Consider the following 19,137-nt stretch of genomic DNA (forward strand, 5'->3'; position numbering starts at 1 on the left):
ATAATTTTCAGAGAAAAGCATAAAGTGCTTCTCCAGTTGTGTGGAATGGCAGGTCTAATTGCTCTAAAAGAAACTGTTAGAGAAGAAAAGAGTAAATAAATATGTTTTCCTAGTGCGGAAATGTAGATGTTGTGATAGGAAACCCATTTCTCCTGTGGATAAAGCTCAAAAAGTGCCAACACTGAAGATCTGATGTCTTCAGAAGTGCCAAAATTATGTACTGTCCTATACCAGCCCATTTCAATCAGTGTTTAAAAAGACCATCACATGGTTCTAAAGTTTCTACCCCACAAGGTCTTGCTTCAGCAGGTTCATGCATATTTTCAAAAGCCCATGCTTTAGAAATCCAGCATAAATAGGTGCAGAGAGCAAGAGTGAGTTGTAGGAGTCCTAGATTCTCTAATTCACTTGTTTTAAAAAGCACTGAAGTATTCATTGTATTTGTGGCCACTATATATGTATACAGAGGTCATTACTGATTTGCTTTACATCCAAAGTACTCAAAGGAAAACTTCAGGTTTCCCTTATAAAAAAGAAAATCCTTTCCATGAGAGTTAAATCGCTTTATATTACAAAGTTGCATAGAGCTTGAAGTTAGAATGAATCTTCATGAATAGATAATCTGTCCGCCCATTGAATACAGAGCCAAGGGTTTTTTTCATTTCCTTCTTCTTTGAACTAGAGTACCTTTGCAAAAAACATCCATTCTTGTCTTAAACATTTCCATAATCTTTGGCAAACCACCACAGTGGTTAACAGCTGTCACTCTAAAAAAAAAAAAAATAATAATAATAAAAAAGTGTATTTAGGCTGAATGTGTCAAGTTTCAGCTTCCAGCCATTACAGTTACTGTACCTTTGCCTGTGCTATTGAAGACCAAATTTTGTTCCTGCATTTAAGTTTTTGTTGTTGTTGTTGTTTGTTTGTTTGTTTGTTTGTTTTTTTTCTAGACTGCAATCCCCCCATTTTCTGTTTGCTAAAATTAAAAAGGTTGAGTCCCTTGATCTATTGTTGTATACCAGTTTTTCTAGTCCTCATTTGTACTAGTTCCAGTGATCCCAGACAAGAAACAGAAGTAACTTTTTAATTTTCCAGTTAATTATTTGAGAATTTGACAGAGAACATTTGTCTTGTAGGTTTCTCCCTATGATGATCACCCCTGCTATCCCTGTGGCTGTGACCCATTTGGATCTTTGAGTTCTGACTGTGTTAAAGATGAGCACCATGCTGACTCACAGCATGGTAAGGGAACAGGAAATAGCTTCTCTCTAAACTTAAAATCTGGGTAATGTGTCTGGGATGTAAACTATGAGAGAACAGTTTCTTTTTGTGAATGGCTGCCAGTTAGGTACCATTTCAAAACAATGGTGGATATTTAGAAAAGTGAGGTGAAAGATGTCTCAGGTTCCTGAATGTGGTCTTGTTGTGTGGGAGATGGAAGGCTCTGACTTTGTAAAACAATATGAAGGATTGAGATCTAACACTGTTGTTCATGAATGCTGTTATAGCTGTCATAAAATCGATTCTGCTGCAGCCTCTGCATCTGGTACTCTGAACACGAAAAATAGATGGTGAGACTGACATTATGTCAAGTGTCCGTGGACTAATTAAGATGGAATAAATAAATGAAATAAATAAATTGAATTAACATGGAATAAATAAAAAAAGGGATGTTAAGTTACTTGCATTCTCTGAGACATCTTGAATCCAGTTTACTGCCTGTTCTTACTTGTTTATTTATCTATTTTTGCTTTTCAAGAGATGTGGCCAGGTCAATGTCAATGCAGAGAAGGTTACACAGGAGAAAAATGCGACCGTTGTGCATTTGGGTATCGAGGCTATCCAAACTGCCTTCGTTGTAACTGCAGCCTAATTGGCAGCATTAACGAAGATCCATGCACAGAACCTTGTATTTGCAAAGTGAGTATTAAACCGATTATTTTTGTTTAAAAGGGAATCCATGGATTGAATTTGTAAATTTTTATTTTTATTTTTTTATTTTTTTATTTTTTTTTTTTTACTAAGGGGAAGTTATTCATTAACTGGAGATCACTTCTTTTATAAGTTGTGACTTGGCATCACAACTAGAACTTAAAATGACTAACTATTCTCTGAACTGAAAATATTGCAAATTAAGTTGAATAGTTCTGTATGATATTTAGTATTCTGTATGTTGCTCTATAAGAAAGTGCCAGACTGACATTAAAATCAAACGTGAATGTGAGAGAATCACAGGGAGAATGACAGTGTGCCAAGCTGGGTTTGGTTTTAGGGATGAGCTGATGTTTCTCTTAAAAGCCACTGATGACACATAAAGAAAGGACGTGTTTATAAAATCTGCTTTGTGTAAAGTAACAACATGCATTTGGAAGGAATAATTATTGGAACAGTTAAATTAGATTTATGTATGAAATATGAGTTAATTATTTTATTCTGAAATATGAACCATCAACAATTTTAACAAAAAAACAGATTTCTACCACCTTTCATTTTTGGTAAATACCCAATCCTCATGAAATATCTTGCAGCTGTAGATTCTGCTGAACTTCATTACCAAGCTGTGCGTCAATATTTAAAGAAGTTACACATAATTTTCTGAACCGAATGTTAGCTAGTAGCTTATGTATTTGTTGCCAAATATGACAGTGAACGGGAGCCAAAAAACACATGGTTTGTTTGACAGTTTTTCTGAAACTGCTTAGTTCTCTTGCATGAGTTATCTGATCCAAAATATCAAGTGTATAAATAACCAGAGTCTGGAAGAAAGAAATAATTCAATGGCCAATTTAAATAAGAAAAAAGATATACAACCATTTTGCCTGATTCCGAGCTACAGTAACACTGTTTTAGCTGATGCAGCTAACTGGTTAAAATTTTGTTATAAACTGGATGAGAAACTGTCCCCTTTCAGTGCTGTCATGGCCACGAATCTGGCATACTTAATTTTTATGCCAGATCACCGAGAGTGTCACTAGCTATCAGCCCACTTATACTGGGGAAGGAAGTATGCTCCAAATTTTAAATGAAGGAGACAGAATTTCTAAGCCTGTGTCATTTCTGTGAACACAGTAATGCAAGCTTGCCCTTTATACTTTGAATTTCATGTTTGATCATTTGTGAAATACAGCTGTAGGATTCTAATACTCCAATCAAATTTGTTTAGATATTCCACATGTGGAGGGGGAAATGTTTCATATCAAAATCAAATTTAAAAGATCTGATGTTGCATTTGCTCTCGATTTAGAGGAGCAATGTACTAAATTTACTATACAAGGGCAATACAGCAATTGTAGTATACAGTTGAATCATAGTAAAAATGTGATTCCCATTGCTGGTCTTTATATACTCATCATCACGGCATTGGGTGTCCCCACTTGCCAGGGTTGAAGCCAGCTCAGGCCTGTTGCTCTCTTCAAAATTCTTTTGCTGTTTGTCTTTTTTTTTTTTTTTTTTTTTTTTTAAATACTTTGAGCAACATATTCACACCTAAATCCACACACCATGCTCATCTGGAGAACTCAGGGAGACATTAACACTTTTAAAATGAACACAGAAATAAACATTTTCATCACTAGTTGATCTGTTTAACTGTTGATAGCTGTTTATCTAAAACAAAGGCCGCTCTCCAATCCCTTTGTGTTGAGATAGTCAGCTTCTTTGCAACAGCTGTGGTCAGTAACACCCTTCATTATTCCCTGAGTTTCATGGGCACATTGCTCTTGACCATACTCACTTGAGTCTTCCATTATAGGGTTTTAATCATAGTCACATCCCATCCCTACAGTTTTCTCTTCACTCACAACAGCTCTTGAGGTCCAGTCGTTGGGTATGACAATATGTTTTCACGAAGAAATAATGGTAATTTCTTCCAGTGTTACAGAGATAAAATGAAAAGTGTGATCCAAGTATATTCTGAAGAAATGAAGAAGCATACAATAATTATTTCTGTAAAAACAAAATTTTAAAATCTCATTATCTCAGTAGGCCCTTTAGGTGGGATTTTCTGTAAATTTAAATATTAACAAATAACATCCTCAGCCTTTGAATAAAACAGGGGAGGATCAGCTAGATTTTTCATAAGATTTGCAGAAATGGTCTCTATTTTATGTACAGAAATGCATGATCTACCTGTTTAGAAAGGTCTTCAATAAACTTGATATGCCAAACTCTGGTTGACAAGAGGAGACTGTTGATAGTGTTTAGATTTCTCTCTGGTAAGCCTGAAATTAGCTCCATTGAACCAAATCTAAGGCTGGAATTGGGAGTGGTTCTCCAGGTGAAGTGGAAGGATGTTAGCCAGGTAACAGCTTCCCAAAGCAGAATTTGGTCCACAAGCTTTGTAATTCTAATTACACTGCAGAGCTCATACAGGCCTTCTCAAAACAGCAAGACGGAAATGCTTCACTGTATGCCCTACAGTCCCGGTGTCCTAATCGTGGGTATTGGGGAACTTGGTGGGGTGCTCTGTAAAGTCCTCTTTCTCTTTGCAGTGAGGTTTTCTCTCAGTGGAAACCAAAGGCTGAGGTGGAGGAGTGATGTGTATCCAGGTCTTGTCCTGATACATCAGGACATGCTCAGAGACTTGTGCCTGACAGCAGGAAGTGTTCTGAATCTTACTGTGTAGAAATACCCACTGAGATCTACTTATACAACTTTGTGGGTATTTACTGAATATTTTCTTTACTTATTTGCATCTCAGCAACATTTGTTTAAACTTTTGGAATAAACGAATAAATAGTGCCTGTACAGACTTTGGAAGAAAATAGTTGGATGCCCCCCCCCCCCCCCCCCCCCATAAATACTACACTGAAAGAGGTATGTAGCAGTGTGCTGTGAACTACCTAGCTTGCTAAGTAAGGAGGCAGCAGGCCAGTGCTAGGAGCTAAAGGAGCAGCACAAATGTATGTAGAATTCCTCTAGGAAGAGGTGGCAGTGGTGGTTGAGGAACTGGCTGTGGTGGGGACAAGCTGTGCTGTAGGCCATTTTGATTTGGTAAAGATGGAAGCTTTTGTCCAGAGAAAGTTAGAAATTTAAACTACCAGAGTAGCAGACTGGCAAACTGGCAGAAGTTTTTCAAACCCTTCCCATGCGCTGAAGTTTCACTGCAATAGAACCTTTACCAAGGTATATTTTGATTTTGATGAACTGGCAAATTCTAATGATTTTTTCCAATCAGTTTTCATTTTAAGCTCTGAGTCTTATTCAATAAGCCTGCTGGGCTGAAATCTGTTTTCTTTTTGAGCTTTCTGAATGCTGTTACGCTTAAATCCCATCTAATCCACTGTATTTGTTGCCATAATAATACTGATGTGAAACAAATGTTATATGCCACTCACAGGAAAATGTAGAAGGTGAGAACTGTGACCTCTGTAAACCTGGATTCTACAACCTGCAAGAAAGAAATCCTCAGGGCTGCACAGAGTGTTTCTGCTTTGGAGTTTCTGATGTCTGTGATAGCCTAACATGGCCCATCAATCAGGTATTATATGCTACCTCCATGACCTAATATTCTTTCCTCAGGCAGCTGCAAAACATACCGTATTTCTCTTTGACATGCACCCAAGTTAATTCTAAATTCTGGCATGTGTTTTCTTACAGAGGAATAGACTTTCAATATCATTTGGCAGCTGTAAGGTGGTCAACATACCTTTTCAGTCAGGCTTTGACCCCACCGGTTTGCAGTAATACCAGAAGCTGGCTAGCGGAGTCTGTGATTAAAAAAAATATATATATTTGCTTTCTGACCTCGTGCTATTAAAATTTCTTTGTATATTGAAGAGCTGATGCTAATTTTGCTGGGAGGATGAAAATCAAACTTGCTGTATTTGTGTTCCTGTCTCTTACAGGGACAGAGACAGTCCTAGTCTCATCAAGTACCCCATTTGTGTGTATTGGACTGTGTTAATAAAAGTGTTATAGATTCACCAGTTCAAATGAATATCTAGGGATCAGTTAAGTTTAATGACTGCTTTTACAGTGGCGCTAAGCCTGACTGTTAATTTCTTGCATTATTTCTTGCAGATATCACACATGACTGGATGGCTTGTTACTGATCTGTATAACACAAGGGGTGTGCAACCTCAGCGAAGCCAATTGGATGGACCCCACCAAATAAGCATCAACAACTCTGAGGCTGTGAAAGTGCTGAAAAATACTTACTACTGGTTAGCGCCTGAGCCATATTTAGGCAATAAAGTGAGTTCTTAGAAAGAGCCAGAACAATTCATTTCCCTATTTTAATCATACTGTATTGGTCTAACAACATTCTTGTATGTGAACAGTATATATATTTCTGCTTACCAAAATGTTTTATTTACTGGGATGTTAATAATTTAAATTCACCTCTGTTAAATTAATCTCTGTGCCCGTAGAACTTTATTTGTACATCTTTCCTGTATGACATAAAGTTTTGTCTTTCAGTTTAATGCTTTCTTACTTACTCAGCACTGAAACCTTTGGAGTTGCCTTGTTTGTTCTTTGTTTAGCTTATGGAAAGTAATTAGAATTTGAGTACATTTGGAATATATACACAACATAATATATCCATAATTACGAAGTACGTATAAAACCTAGTATTACCAGACTTCTCAACCTGTCTCTGTTCTTCTAATTGTAGGGTTCCTGGCTAGATGATCCCAGTTTTTGCCACTCTTTCTCTCTCTTAGAGCTCACTCATCTCCCCACATTCTTCTCGGCCTGTCTTCGATGAAACTAATCTCCCTCCTTCTCTTGACTGTTACTAGCTTTCTTGCTCACGTTCCCTATACTAATGGCTCCCAACCCAAAGCTGATGCCCTTCACACCTCATTCAATACATTTGACAGGATGTTGCTCATCTTTCATTTCAGATTTATTAGTTTCCAAATGACTGGTCTTAATTTTTGCCCTGGTCTTAATTTTTGAGAGCTCTGGGTACCCTTCCTCTCTCTCCACAACCCTCCCCCAAGAATCATGGAATAATTGAGAAGAGATCTCTAGAGGTCATCTTGTCCAATCTCCCATCTCAAGCAGGGTCACCTAGAGCAGTTTGCCAAGGAACCACATCTAGAAGGCTTTTGAGTACTTCCAAGGAGGGATACTCCACCAACTCTAGGCAACCTGTGCCAATGGTTAGTCAACTGCACCATAAAGGGCACAGGAACCTCCTGTGTTCCAGCGTGTATCCACTGCCTCTTGTCCTGTCACAGCACTTACTGAAAAGAGCCTGGCTCAGATTTTCTTTGTACCCTCCCTTTAGATATTTATACGCATTGAGATCCCTTGATGAGGCTAAACACTCAGTATCTTTCCTCATATGAAAGGTGCTCTAGTCCCTTCATTATCTTCAGGGCCCTTTACTGGACTCTCTCTGGTATGTCCATGTCTCTCTTGTACTGGCAAGCCCCATACTGGACACAGTACTCCAGGTGTTGCCTCACCAGTTCTGAGCAGAGGTGACCTTGAAACCTCACTTTATTTTTTTTCAGTCCAGCCTCTTTGCTCATGCAGCCCCTGTTCTTAGTACAGTGGCAGGCTAAATGAACACAAGATTCAGAAGTGTAACTTTAGGGAGTAGTTTTTGCACAGGGGAACTCACTTAAATTCACTCAAATTCTGATTTCTTTTCCATTTAATGTAGGTCTAACTGTTGATGCAACTCTTTCATTTGCTTTGAAGTAGTCAGCAGCAGATGTGGGGCTACGGAGACTGGAAGGTGGGAAATGGAATGTGAATAACTCCCACGTGCTCTGCCTCTTGGCTAGGATGGTAGTGTAAACCCTGCTGTTGTTGAAAGTCCTGTGGGTGTTTCACTGAATGAGGGCACTTATCTGAATCATCTGTGGAGCCTTCAGCTAGCTTTCCCCACCTGCACAGTAACAAGTCAGCACTTGTGCCTGTGCTGATAGGCACAGCATGTTAAATTTTCCCTGGAAAGTGGTGATTGTAAGCCCATGTACTCCTTTAATTTGGGACACGTACATTATATTTTCTCATGCCTCTTCTTTGTGTTGATTGGAGGTTATTTTGTTGTTAAGTTGTTTTGTTTTGTTTTACTATTTCAGCTCACGGCTTTTGGTGGAGACTTGAAGTATACAGTGTCTTATGACATTCCAATGGAGAGTGTGGACAGTGATATAGTATCTAGCGTGGATGTCATCATTCAGGTAGATTGTTTTCAGCTGGCTACTACTCAGACATTATTAGGAATCTATGGATAGGTTAAAGATGGAAAGTGAAATTAATTAATCTATCTTAATTGTTTTAAATCCCTAGTTAAATCTCAGTTTTAAATCCCTTCTTAAAAGTCAGCACCAATATTTTCTTGCTAATCAATTATCTAATTTTCTGTTCTGTTTCTCTGAAATTGTAGGTATACTATACTATTTTTAAATAATAAAGAACTAAATACTATCCTTTGTGAAAACATGTGAGGTGATAATTACTAAATGAATGAACCAAGTTGTGTTTACAAAAGTAACTACAATAAGCAGGAATGATTTATATTTATGAAATGGATGAATATTCTTGCTGATTACTTTTTGTTTTTTAAGAGTTATATTGCAGTGAAAAAGTAAGACTATATGAAATCTAGACATCTCCAAAAAGCATGATTTTGTAATACATACTTGGCAATAGAACCAAAGCAGAAAAGAGATTGTTTTGCACAGTTGATTTCAATTTTAATGTAGTTCTTTTTCCAAAAGAAAATCAAGTGTTTCTGAAGTCTCTAAATCAAAAGAGAACGGGATTGCAATCTTCCTGAATACACGGAAAATTCAGACCTTTAATTTATTTATTTTTTCATAGAGCAAGAAATCTGTTTTGTTTCTTTTCTACATTATCTGGATGAGTATCTAACACTAAATGTAATAGATAAGTAAAATTTCCATGCAAATGTGAAAAATATTTTCTCTGTCTTTCACATTCAGGGCAATGGGCAGATTTTGAGCACAAGAGCAGCAGGCTTGTCATTGCAGCCGTATGAGGAGTACTCTAATTCAGTGAGATTCGTGTCGGAGAATTTTATAGACTTCAATACAAAAAAAGCTATAGACCGAGAAAGACTGATGACTGTTCTAGTAAATGTGACTCATCTTCTCATTAGGGCCAGCTACAACATTGCCAAAAGAGCTGTATACAGGTGAGGGAGAGAAAATACTCAAATTAATCTATATACTTTTACTACTTTTGTGCATGTGAAGCACTGTTTGTACTGTCAGTATTCCTAAAGTGTTGCATTAATAATTTCTAGAAGAAAATGATTCTTTTTTTTTTTTCTTTTTTCAAGAGTGTTGTTGTCTCCAAAATACATCCATGTGGAATGTGCAGAAAAGGGCGTTTGGTTGTGAAGCAGGATCGTTGTTTTCTTCTTTAAAAGAATACTGCCTAAAAGCCTTATTACAATGACAGCTTTGTTAGAAAGAAATCTCTCTTAAACTCTCAGTGGTATGCTTATTTTGGTGTGTGGCAAGTTAATCCATCATTGATTATTGATATTTACCTGCCAGTAAAGATGCTAGCTTTAATTTCTTTAATTGTTACCAAAGATGTTATTGATGCTCCTCCAAAAGGAGCGTTTAATAGGAAAATTGGGCTGGGATGGAGTAACTGGTCATTCATAGTCTCAGGTCAGCAGTAGCAGCGTCTTTATCAGTCATTACAGATCTGTTTATTCTGTTCTCCAAGTTATACAGGAACAAAGTCTTACTGATCTCAAGGAAATCTGTTCAGTGATTCATCATTTATTTAATTACTTCCCTTAGCCTTTCTTTCTCATTCCCTACTTTGGTAGCATTTTATATCAACAACATTGGACTTCATAGTTAGAACAAATTTGCTTTGTGCTCTTGAAGAGTGATGATATTGATGTCCATTTAGGACACGATATTCATCTTCCTGGAATGATTATAAAGATTCATTTAAATAACTTTATCTGTGGCTGAGAAGATTGCCCCTGCTGCAAAATGCCATTTCACTGTGTTGTTTTGCTTTGTTATGTTGTGTGCACCAGCAATGAACTGGTGCTGTTTCTCATCGTTTACCCTCCTGCAATATATGTCTAGTTTAGACATGATGTAGTAAAGCTGTCTTATCACAGGACTTCAAGAGAAGACTGCACCACCAATATACCTCTAGTATCATGACAGAGGGGGAAGTTTTTAATTAAACCTCACCACAGGAGAAGTCGCCAAGACAATGGGAGTAACAATAACGATAACAGGATGAGGGTATATCTACTTCCAGCTGAGAATTGCAAATGCAGTGATAAAACCACCATCACAATATTTTATAACTGAGATTTTTTTTTTTGCCTTTTCCTCAGCTGTTGCTTCCAGGGAGCATTACTCTGTGGTATGACTCCCATAGAACCAGTTAAAAATCAAATTTTAGGAAATAAATGATAAGATGTTCTCATGCTTAATCCTAGGCTGGACTCTGTAACCCTGGATACTGCAAGTGCGAATGTTATAGATCTTTCTTCAGCACCAGATGTGGAATTCTGTGAATGTCCTCAAGGTTACACAGGAATATCCTGTGAGGTAACCTCTCGAAATGTTCTGTGTATATAAAATGATCTTTCTGAAAGGGTCTAGGTTTTAAAGAAGCTGCCTTTAATTACACTGCCATAAGACTATACACTCTGTGATTAGATTCTGTGTACTGTACTGTATACAATGCTGTTGACGTTTTCTTTCAGATATATTAGATGAAGTTTTAAACTTATTTCTTGAGTTCTGTTTGATGGCACTAAAAGATGATGATAGACTTCACAGCATTATTGTTAGGGAAGGAGTAGCTGTAAAAGCTTTGTGAATCTGTTTTATGTGTGCCTTACTCATGAATAGCACCGTTCCTAGATCTGACTTGTGCAGTTTATTTCTCTTTTATGTCATTAGCTTTACGGAGGCAATAAGGAATCTTAGCAGGGAAGAATGCTAGTCTTTGGAAGATCCTACAAGGATCAGATATGTAAGGCAAGGTGGTATCTGAATAGAAGATTATGGAGGCAGAGCACCACCTGCAGAATAGTAGGAATTATATTGACAAATAATTTCAATATGAAGCCATGTGCCATAGCATCATTCATGATTCTGCAGAGAAGGTAGACCATCTGTTTTTTACTGTCCCATAATAAATAACTTCACATATTCAGGTTCAGAAAACTTAACTTATGTGCCTCTGGGGTACAAAGGGCTGAATCAAAGTTTCATGGAGTTAATACTTATCCCCTTCATCCAGTGCAAGCAAAAAACAACCACCAGAAAAGAGTTGCAGTGACATCAATAGACTTCAAAGAGTATTCAGTTTACCACGATGTGAACAAGTTGGTGGGTGGTCAGAAGTGGACTCTTTGAAAATGATTTGGAGTGTAATTTTAACACATGTAATGCTGCTGCTTTTTCCCTGTTTCTTTTCAGTCCTGTCTCCCTGGGTACTACCGTGTGGATGGAATATTATTCGGGGGTATTTGTCAACCCTGCAAATGCAATGGGCATGCAACTGAATGTGATATTCAAGGTGTTTGCTTTGTAAGTCATCCTTCTAAGTGTCAGTAGAAATTAGGTTAGCATTTTGGCTGTGGGAGCCAAGTTTATGATGTATGTAAATTTAAAGCTATGGGTACAAATTGTTTATTTTTCTTGCTTTTCATTGTTTACTTCAATATGTGTTTGGAGGCTCCATTAAAGCATTCTCCAATAGTTTGTTTCAGTTTACCGTTTCAAGTGTGGAATAATCAGAACTAAAGAAAAAATGTTGATATATACTGGCTGATAAAAATCTTAACTTTGCTTGCTCAAATTGACAGTAATACTTTCCCTGAAAGGAACAAAATTAAACAGTGTTTTGTGTGAATATATATGTATATGCGTGAATCTTCCACGACCAACATCAGTGGAAGTTACACACTCCTTTCTGAGAAGATGATTTAGCTCTCAGATCTCTTCTGAAATTCAGAAATCACAGGAATACAATAGCTAAATACCAGTTAGAAATATATAAGATTTTTTTTTCTGTGTTTGCAATTCACAAAATATGTTTAAGATTGTGTTTAAGTGAGGTTCTGTCATGTAAAGTACATTCTAAAATGAAGGAAAGAAACAGTTATGAATTGTTACTATAACTTGGGGGAAAAAAAAAGCATAAATCCAATAATTCATTTTAAAAGTTCTTCATGGTTGTTTCCTTGAATTTTAATATTGTACTGCATGCAGATTCCTGCAGAGATCCCACAAGGGATTAAAACCCATCAAAAGTAAATATAAGAAGTTTTTTTGCCATGTCTCACAGGCTTGCCAACACAACACGACAGGACCTTTTTGTGATCAGTGCTTGCCTGGCTTCTATGGAAATCCATCCCAAGGAACTCCTGAGGACTGCCAGCCCTGTGCCTGTCCTCTGAGCTCTGCTGCAAATAAGTAAGCTGCTTGAGATTTTTTTTTTTTTTTTTTTTTTTGCATTTTCAGCAAAATTGGAGTGTGAGATAAAAAAAAAAATGTTATGAAATCTGAAGGAGAAAGACAAGAACTTTTCTTTCCCTATTCATTTGAGCCTGTGTCATAGAAACATTTTTATTTTTATTTTTTGCCAGGTAGATAAATAAGTAAGCTAAGACAGGACAAGTGAACTGGTGTAATTTGTATACAAAGTACACAAAGAAATATTTAGACCTATCCTTGAACTTGGCAGCAACATCACAGTTATCTTTCATGTTGTTGCAGAAAACAACAGAAGGACAGAAGTGTTACATCTAAAAAAGAGGCACTTAGCAAATTTGTCAAATCTCTGTACTAGGAGAGACAGCTTTTTAGGAAGCATTATAAAATCTTTCTTTTGAATGAAATAAAAATCAAGAAGAATTTCTGAAAGTGATAATTCTGCTTTGACATACTGCGATGTGTAAAATTGATGTTAATCTGGAAAAACTAGAAATTATGTGGTTATATGGACAGGTGCATGGATTTTAAGAATTGGGTATTAAATGTTTATAGAAGTCTTGTGTTTTCATGCAGTAATACTAACTGTCACAAATACTGTTGATAGTTTCAGTCCTACTTGCCAGCTGAGGGAAGGAGGTGGAATTGTCTGTGACAAATGTCTCCCAGGCCACACTGGTTTCCAGTGTGAAAGGTACGTGTAGTAGCTTTGGTATAGTATGATTGTTGTTACTAACTATTCATCATGCTACCTACTTTGAATTGTTTATACCACATGTACAAAATATTCCTAATAACATTTTCCTCATTTTATCTTTGCTTGTGAGAGACTCATTAGATAAAAATCTAATAGGAAGTACCCTCTTGGGGTGGGAGAGTATTTGACATGACTGCATTCAAGACACAATTGGTCAGGGTGCTAGATAATCACATCTAGGTGCCCTTTCCATGAAAAGTTGGACTAGATAATCTTTGAAGGTCCCTCCCAACCTGGATTGTTCTATGATTCTGTGATTTTTGATACAGTTTTTAATTTCTGGTACAGGTGTGCTAACGGGTACTATGGAAATCCACTTGTGCCTGGGCAGTCGTGTGCTCCTTGTGAATGCAATGGCAATGTAGACCCTCAAGAAGATGGTCACTGTGATACTGTCACAGGACAGTGCTTGAAATGTGTGGGGAACACAGCAGGTGACCACTGTGAGAAGTGCGCTGATGGGTATTATGGGGATGCAGTGGCTGAGAAAAGTTGTCGTGGTAAGCTGTTTTTATTATTCTCAGAACATATGGAATGGAAAAAAATGTGGTGTGTATGTAGCAGAATGGGTGGGGAGATGTACACTTTTTCCAAAAGTGCTAACAGAATTTCTAGGTTGGAAGAGACCTTAACCTTTAAGTTGTGAGTTGACAAGTGCAAAGTGAAACCTATGGTGTTGGTTTAGCCTAGGGAAGGAATGTATTGTGCTAGGGTCTGACACCTCATATTCCTGAAACTTACTGACTTGCTTAATACTACCACTCCAATGACTTGCTGTAGACATTTCTTACTTCTGAATGATACAAATAAGGCTGGAAGAAACAAACTTCTTAACCTGTATCTCTTCACAGAAATGTTTTTTTTTTGTTGTTGTTGTTTGTTTGTTTGTTTGTTTTTCTTCTTTTTTCTTTTAGCTCAAATGTGTAGTATGGGTCTTGCTGCAGTATATTAACATTTATAGGATATAAACAGGTGAAACATACACAATGTAACAAATCTGGAATCCTGTCATAATGAATGCATATATTAATGAATATTTTGTTGCTTTTGTTTTTTTCCTAAACATAAGCCTGTGAGTGCCACGTGAATGGTTCTCTTTCCAGTACTTGTCATCATGAGACAGGCATCTGTCACTGCAAGTCAAACGTGATTGGACAAAGATGTGATAAGTGCCTGGTAAGCAAATATTTTTATCTGCTCCTAATATCTATGTTTTCTTGTATTGTGGTCTGCCTGTTTCTCTGCAGATAACAGCATCAATGTGACATGACACGAAAGGAAAGTTTTGGCTGTTTGAAAGCATGGAATATCTCTCATTCTCCAAAATTTTCAGGGAATTCAAACTTGTGTTTGCTGCATAGGAAACCAAATGCTTTTGATCAGTCGTTTTGACTAAGGCCTGGAGGGATCTTAACACTGTGCTTCTGCAAAATGAATTCTGGGAATATCTGAAGAATGTGCTTGGTGATAATAAATACATCATGGTTGAACACCAGAAAGGGATTCAGCTAAAAGACAGGCCTTTTGCAAGAACAAATAGGTATTCACTGGCGAGACAAAACAGCAGTTTTCAGCCTTTGATAAGTATGGAACTGACTCAGAGACCAGAGCAGGAAGTCTGTGCCCAGTTACTGCCCCTGTGCCAACCAAGATGAATACTTTTCAATCCACATGTACCATAGGTCACTGACATGCTCTGTTCTGCTCTTCAATACGCATTCACAGGAGTCTGTGCCTGGCCAGCACAGCCCTCCTTTGTCCTCACGGAAGTCTTCAAATTAAAATAACCTCAGAGTTTAAAACATAAAGTCTCTCTAATGAGATTAGAGGACTTAGATGAGATTAGAGCATTTCAGTGTTGAGTTTTTCATCCAAATGCACACTTGCAAATGGCTGGGAACAGGGAATAGACAAGGCCAGGAAATCCTCCCACTTCAGTCAAACAGAGCTGATCAATATTCATGCAGGTCAGGCAGCTGGGAAAGTAACTAAGAGAAAATAAGCACAGACTTGATGTTCTCAAACATATCTACTTCTTGTTCAACAGAATGGCTATTATGGATTGCTTACTGGACTTGGCTGTATTCCCTGCAACTGCAGTCAATTTGGCTCAGTCTCAGAGGTCTGCAACCATCAGGGGCAGTGTCACTGTTTACCAGGCGTGGCTGGAGAAAAGTGTGATCACTGTGCTCATGGCTTTCATTCGTTCCAGAATGGGGGCTGTACACGTAAGTTATAATCCATGAGTTTTCTAGGGTTGGCGTGGAATTTCTTTCAATGGTGTGTTTTATCTTATACTGCAGCAAAGTTCTGTTGTTCTGATAAATATTCAAAAAAAAAAAAAAAAAAAAAAAAAAAAAAGGAGAATGGTTTCCCAGTATTTTGGTTAACGTAGGGAAGAAAAGTTAAAAACTACTGCTATTACAGACTTTATTTTTTTTTCCTGTTTTATTCTTAAAAATGTGATTTCTGAATTGATAAGACACGCCATTAACTGTATTTTCCCATTATCTCTAAAATCTGTACATACTCAAGTGCAAAATGTTAATCCAAACTGAGAACATACCATCAAAAAACCCACACATTTATCAGGTCAATAAGATAACCTTTCAACAAAATATAGCCAAAGGAATGCCTACCTTTTCTCCAATCCGACTTCTTTTTTTCTTCATAGTATAGTAATGTGAATTTTGCAGGGAGATTATGTGATAGGATTGTGTTTCTGAAAATACATACTGTGTCTTTACTAAGAATAAAATATCTTCTAGGTACCTTTTACCATCTCAGTTTTGAAAACTTTGTAAATGTTATTAAAATAATTAAAAACCCACTTAACTGAATTATTTCTTTTTAGCAAGAACAGTGTTGCACTTCTTAAATAGACAAGTGCTTCCTGCAATAATGTTAGTTGATATAAATAAAATCATTATTTTCCCATTAATTAATAAGAAATTCTTGAAAAGTATTAATCCCTGAGATTAATCATTTCACCTCTTTAAGAATATTATTGAATCTCTGATGAGTTTTGCATCCTCTATAATAACGTTTTTTCCTACAAATTTACTTTTCTCCACAATAATTTTATTTGGCTTTGTTGACTCCCCTGTGGAAAAGCAGCACTGCTTTTTAAACCACCAATCAGGCTATATCAAGCAGAAATAACAGACTTTTAATAAAAAAGTGAAATGCCAGCCTGGTCATAATTTGTTTCACAATGGTTGGGGACAGCAAGGGGTTCCTAGTGGAATGGATAAACCATACTGAATAGTTATGAGAAGTAAGATTATCAGTAGTCATGTAGTTTCTTCTACATAGCCAAAGCAAAGGAAGTTAATCATTTGGTCCTTTTTCTCTTGCAGCCTGTGACTGTGCTCATACTCAGAACAACTGTAACGCAGATTCTGGTCAGTGCATTTGTCCCCCTCACACTCGGGGACCAAAATGTGAATTCTGTGAAGAAAATCACTGGGGACTCTCTCCTAAACTCGGCTGCAAGGTATAGTAGGCTGACTGAAAAGCAGGTTGTTCAAAGCAGTTTGCCATATGCTAATGCAAGGATTGGGCTCTTGTTACAAGGACCTCAAACTTTATTCTATGTCTCAAGGTGTTAGTGCTAGACACATTAAAAATGGGAACACACACACACACACAAAAAAAACACAATCCAAAACAACAACAACAACAACAAAAACACAAAACCAGACTGAAAAGTATTTCTTGAGGAACATTCTAAGAAGGATGTCTTTGAAAACATTTGTCTAGAGTGTCTGTTCCACGTAGGTGCATAGATCATATAAAAATTGTGAAGTGTGTATTCTAGCTTTTAGTTGCATGAACAGTGATGCTAGAGCAGATTTATAGCAACAATTGGTAGCAAGAAACATGCTTCTCTGTTAACCAAGGACTGTTATTACAGCTTTAAGAACAATGAATTCTAGCTTGTTTTGAAAGTCACTATAGACTTTTTTCTGAGTATTTAAAATTAAAACAGTGTAAGTTAGTTTCCTGAATGGAGAAATACTAACTCTTGTTATCTCAGTTTCATGTTTGTTTAATCACTAAAACACAAACTTTGTGCAGATCTAAGGAGTAGCAATCATTTAGGCAACTAGGTTCACCCAGTAAATTCCTATCAGATATGGCATTGGGCCAATCTTTATTTTATAAATGCTGAGATTTTAAAAAGCCTCAGAATTACATGAATATAATGAGTAATTTTAATGCAGAAACCACAAATGTAATCAATTTGACAAGGTCTGTCATTATATGTAATAAGTACCTGACAAGCATAATCATCCGTCAATTACTTTTTTTCCTCTTTCCTTCTTTAGAGTAAGGATGATAAAATTGTCCTATAAACTTGGAAGAAGGTTTGCTGCCTTAGTGATTTATAGAAACTTGGCAGCCAATCTTTAAATCATTAATTTGTCAGCTACCAGCTACTGCTATTCTTTATGTAAATGTTTTGCAAATACAACATGCTAGTTCCTGTGCATTTCGTGTAAGGATGTGGTGGTGATAAGCTAACACCCCTTTAAGTGTTCCTTTCATAGGGTGATTCCACAGCACTTGCCACTGATCAAGTTAAATTAAAGGTGTGACTGCTCACCTTTGGTAATTTGCTAGCATTCCTTTAGATGACAGCTTCACAGTAAATAATATGGAATTACTTCAAGGTATTTTAGTTACTTTCATGATGCAACAATACTGAGATCTGCAAATAGGAGTCTCATCTCAACAGAGGCTCCAATGAGTTGGAATAGACAACAGTGGCAATAGTTGAGATGTGGTACAAAGTCTACTGGCAAACACTGGAGAGTCTTCTTCATGTTCTCGAGATGTATGAAATGGAGAAAGAAATCCCAGCAGTCTGTTTTTACAACGTAGACTGAATGAGTGGCATACTTCATGTTTCTTGCATTTTTCTCAGTATTCAGCATCCATTCCTGGGTGCAGTGATTGAGCAGAACTTCAGTCATGTTCTGCTTATGACCCGTTTCAAGTCAGATGCTGCATACATTTAATTGTACCTCAGAATCCTTATTTATCCTTACCACATATTTTTATTATTATGATGCTTAAAATAGGGTTTAGCATTCAGAATTGTTGACCTTTACAACTTTGGCTCCTAAGTATCATTAAACCTGTTTGGTTGTAAAGTGTATTAGACTATGTACCTAGTGCTGATAGAGTAAAAACTCTGCTTAATACAAATAGAGTGAACAAGAAATGTAAAGAACTCTAGAGAATACACAAAGATACTAATAAATTTTGTGGGCCTTTGTGCGGAGTGCTTTTACAAGGTAAGGCTTTTCATCTCAAAGAAATTATGAGAAAAAAAGAGTTGAGGAAAATGCTCATAGTCAGGTGAGGATAGATGGAAAGAAATTTTTGTTTGCACTGTTAGAAACAACTACAGAGGAAAACTGGACTTCAGTAACCACTGATGGGAAATTAAGACTAAAGATAACAGCCAGTCTGCCTCAAAAAAAAAAGGACAACAAATTTTAAGTACACTTTGCAAATTTGTTAAAACAAGTTCAAATTGCTGATTGAAATGTGGGCTCTGCCAGGGATAAGTGTTCCTCTGGCACTGAACTGCATCTTTGGATTTTGTAAGATTCTCGGTTCCTGATCAATTAACAAATGAAGCTTGAGCAAGATGGAAACTCTATTAATGCTCCCTGAAATCTTCTAAGAACGTTAGTATTAAGATTTGTCTATTCTATTTATAAAATTATTCTATTCATATGTATTTCCTTCATCTAATATTTATATCACATTATTGTAATTTATTTGCTAAACACAGTACTTTAAATAAGGTCTTTTGGAATTTTATCTTCTGGAACTGTTTCCTTCAACTCTTGGTTCCCAGGTCTGGGAATCAACGAATCTTCTTACTTTTTACAATTCACTGTTTACTAGCAATACAATTCTTTGTTCAAATACAAATTAAGCAATCCT

The 19,137-nt window shown here is 36.8% G+C and overlaps 1 protein-coding gene across 1 annotated transcript in view; it reads left to right on the plus strand.

The window, feature by feature from the left end:
- The window catches only part of LAMA1 (laminin subunit alpha 1), a gene marked incomplete at both ends in the record, with an annotated part of 102,234 nt that overhangs the window by 38,279 nt on the left and 44,818 nt on the right, over nucleotides 1–19,137 (plus strand). The window contains 14 exons of the mRNA XM_084282760.1: nucleotides 1,137–1,242; nucleotides 1,760–1,920; nucleotides 5,339–5,479; nucleotides 6,022–6,195; nucleotides 8,043–8,144; nucleotides 8,910–9,121; nucleotides 10,409–10,520; nucleotides 11,400–11,510; nucleotides 12,271–12,398; nucleotides 13,024–13,110; nucleotides 13,462–13,673; nucleotides 14,243–14,349; nucleotides 15,221–15,401; nucleotides 16,533–16,669. Of these exons, the coding sequence (XP_084138886.1) occupies nucleotides 1,137–1,242; nucleotides 1,760–1,920; nucleotides 5,339–5,479; nucleotides 6,022–6,195; nucleotides 8,043–8,144; nucleotides 8,910–9,121; nucleotides 10,409–10,520; nucleotides 11,400–11,510; nucleotides 12,271–12,398; nucleotides 13,024–13,110; nucleotides 13,462–13,673; nucleotides 14,243–14,349; nucleotides 15,221–15,401; nucleotides 16,533–16,669 (1,971 nt within the window). The remainder of the gene's footprint in view (nucleotides 1–1,136; nucleotides 1,243–1,759; nucleotides 1,921–5,338; nucleotides 5,480–6,021; nucleotides 6,196–8,042; nucleotides 8,145–8,909; nucleotides 9,122–10,408; nucleotides 10,521–11,399; nucleotides 11,511–12,270; nucleotides 12,399–13,023; nucleotides 13,111–13,461; nucleotides 13,674–14,242; nucleotides 14,350–15,220; nucleotides 15,402–16,532; nucleotides 16,670–19,137) is intronic.

Source organism: Netta rufina (assembly GCF_964035555.1).
Source record: "Netta rufina genome assembly, chromosome: 2".
NCBI classification, from domain to species: Eukaryota; Metazoa; Chordata; class Aves; order Anseriformes; family Anatidae; genus Netta; species Netta rufina.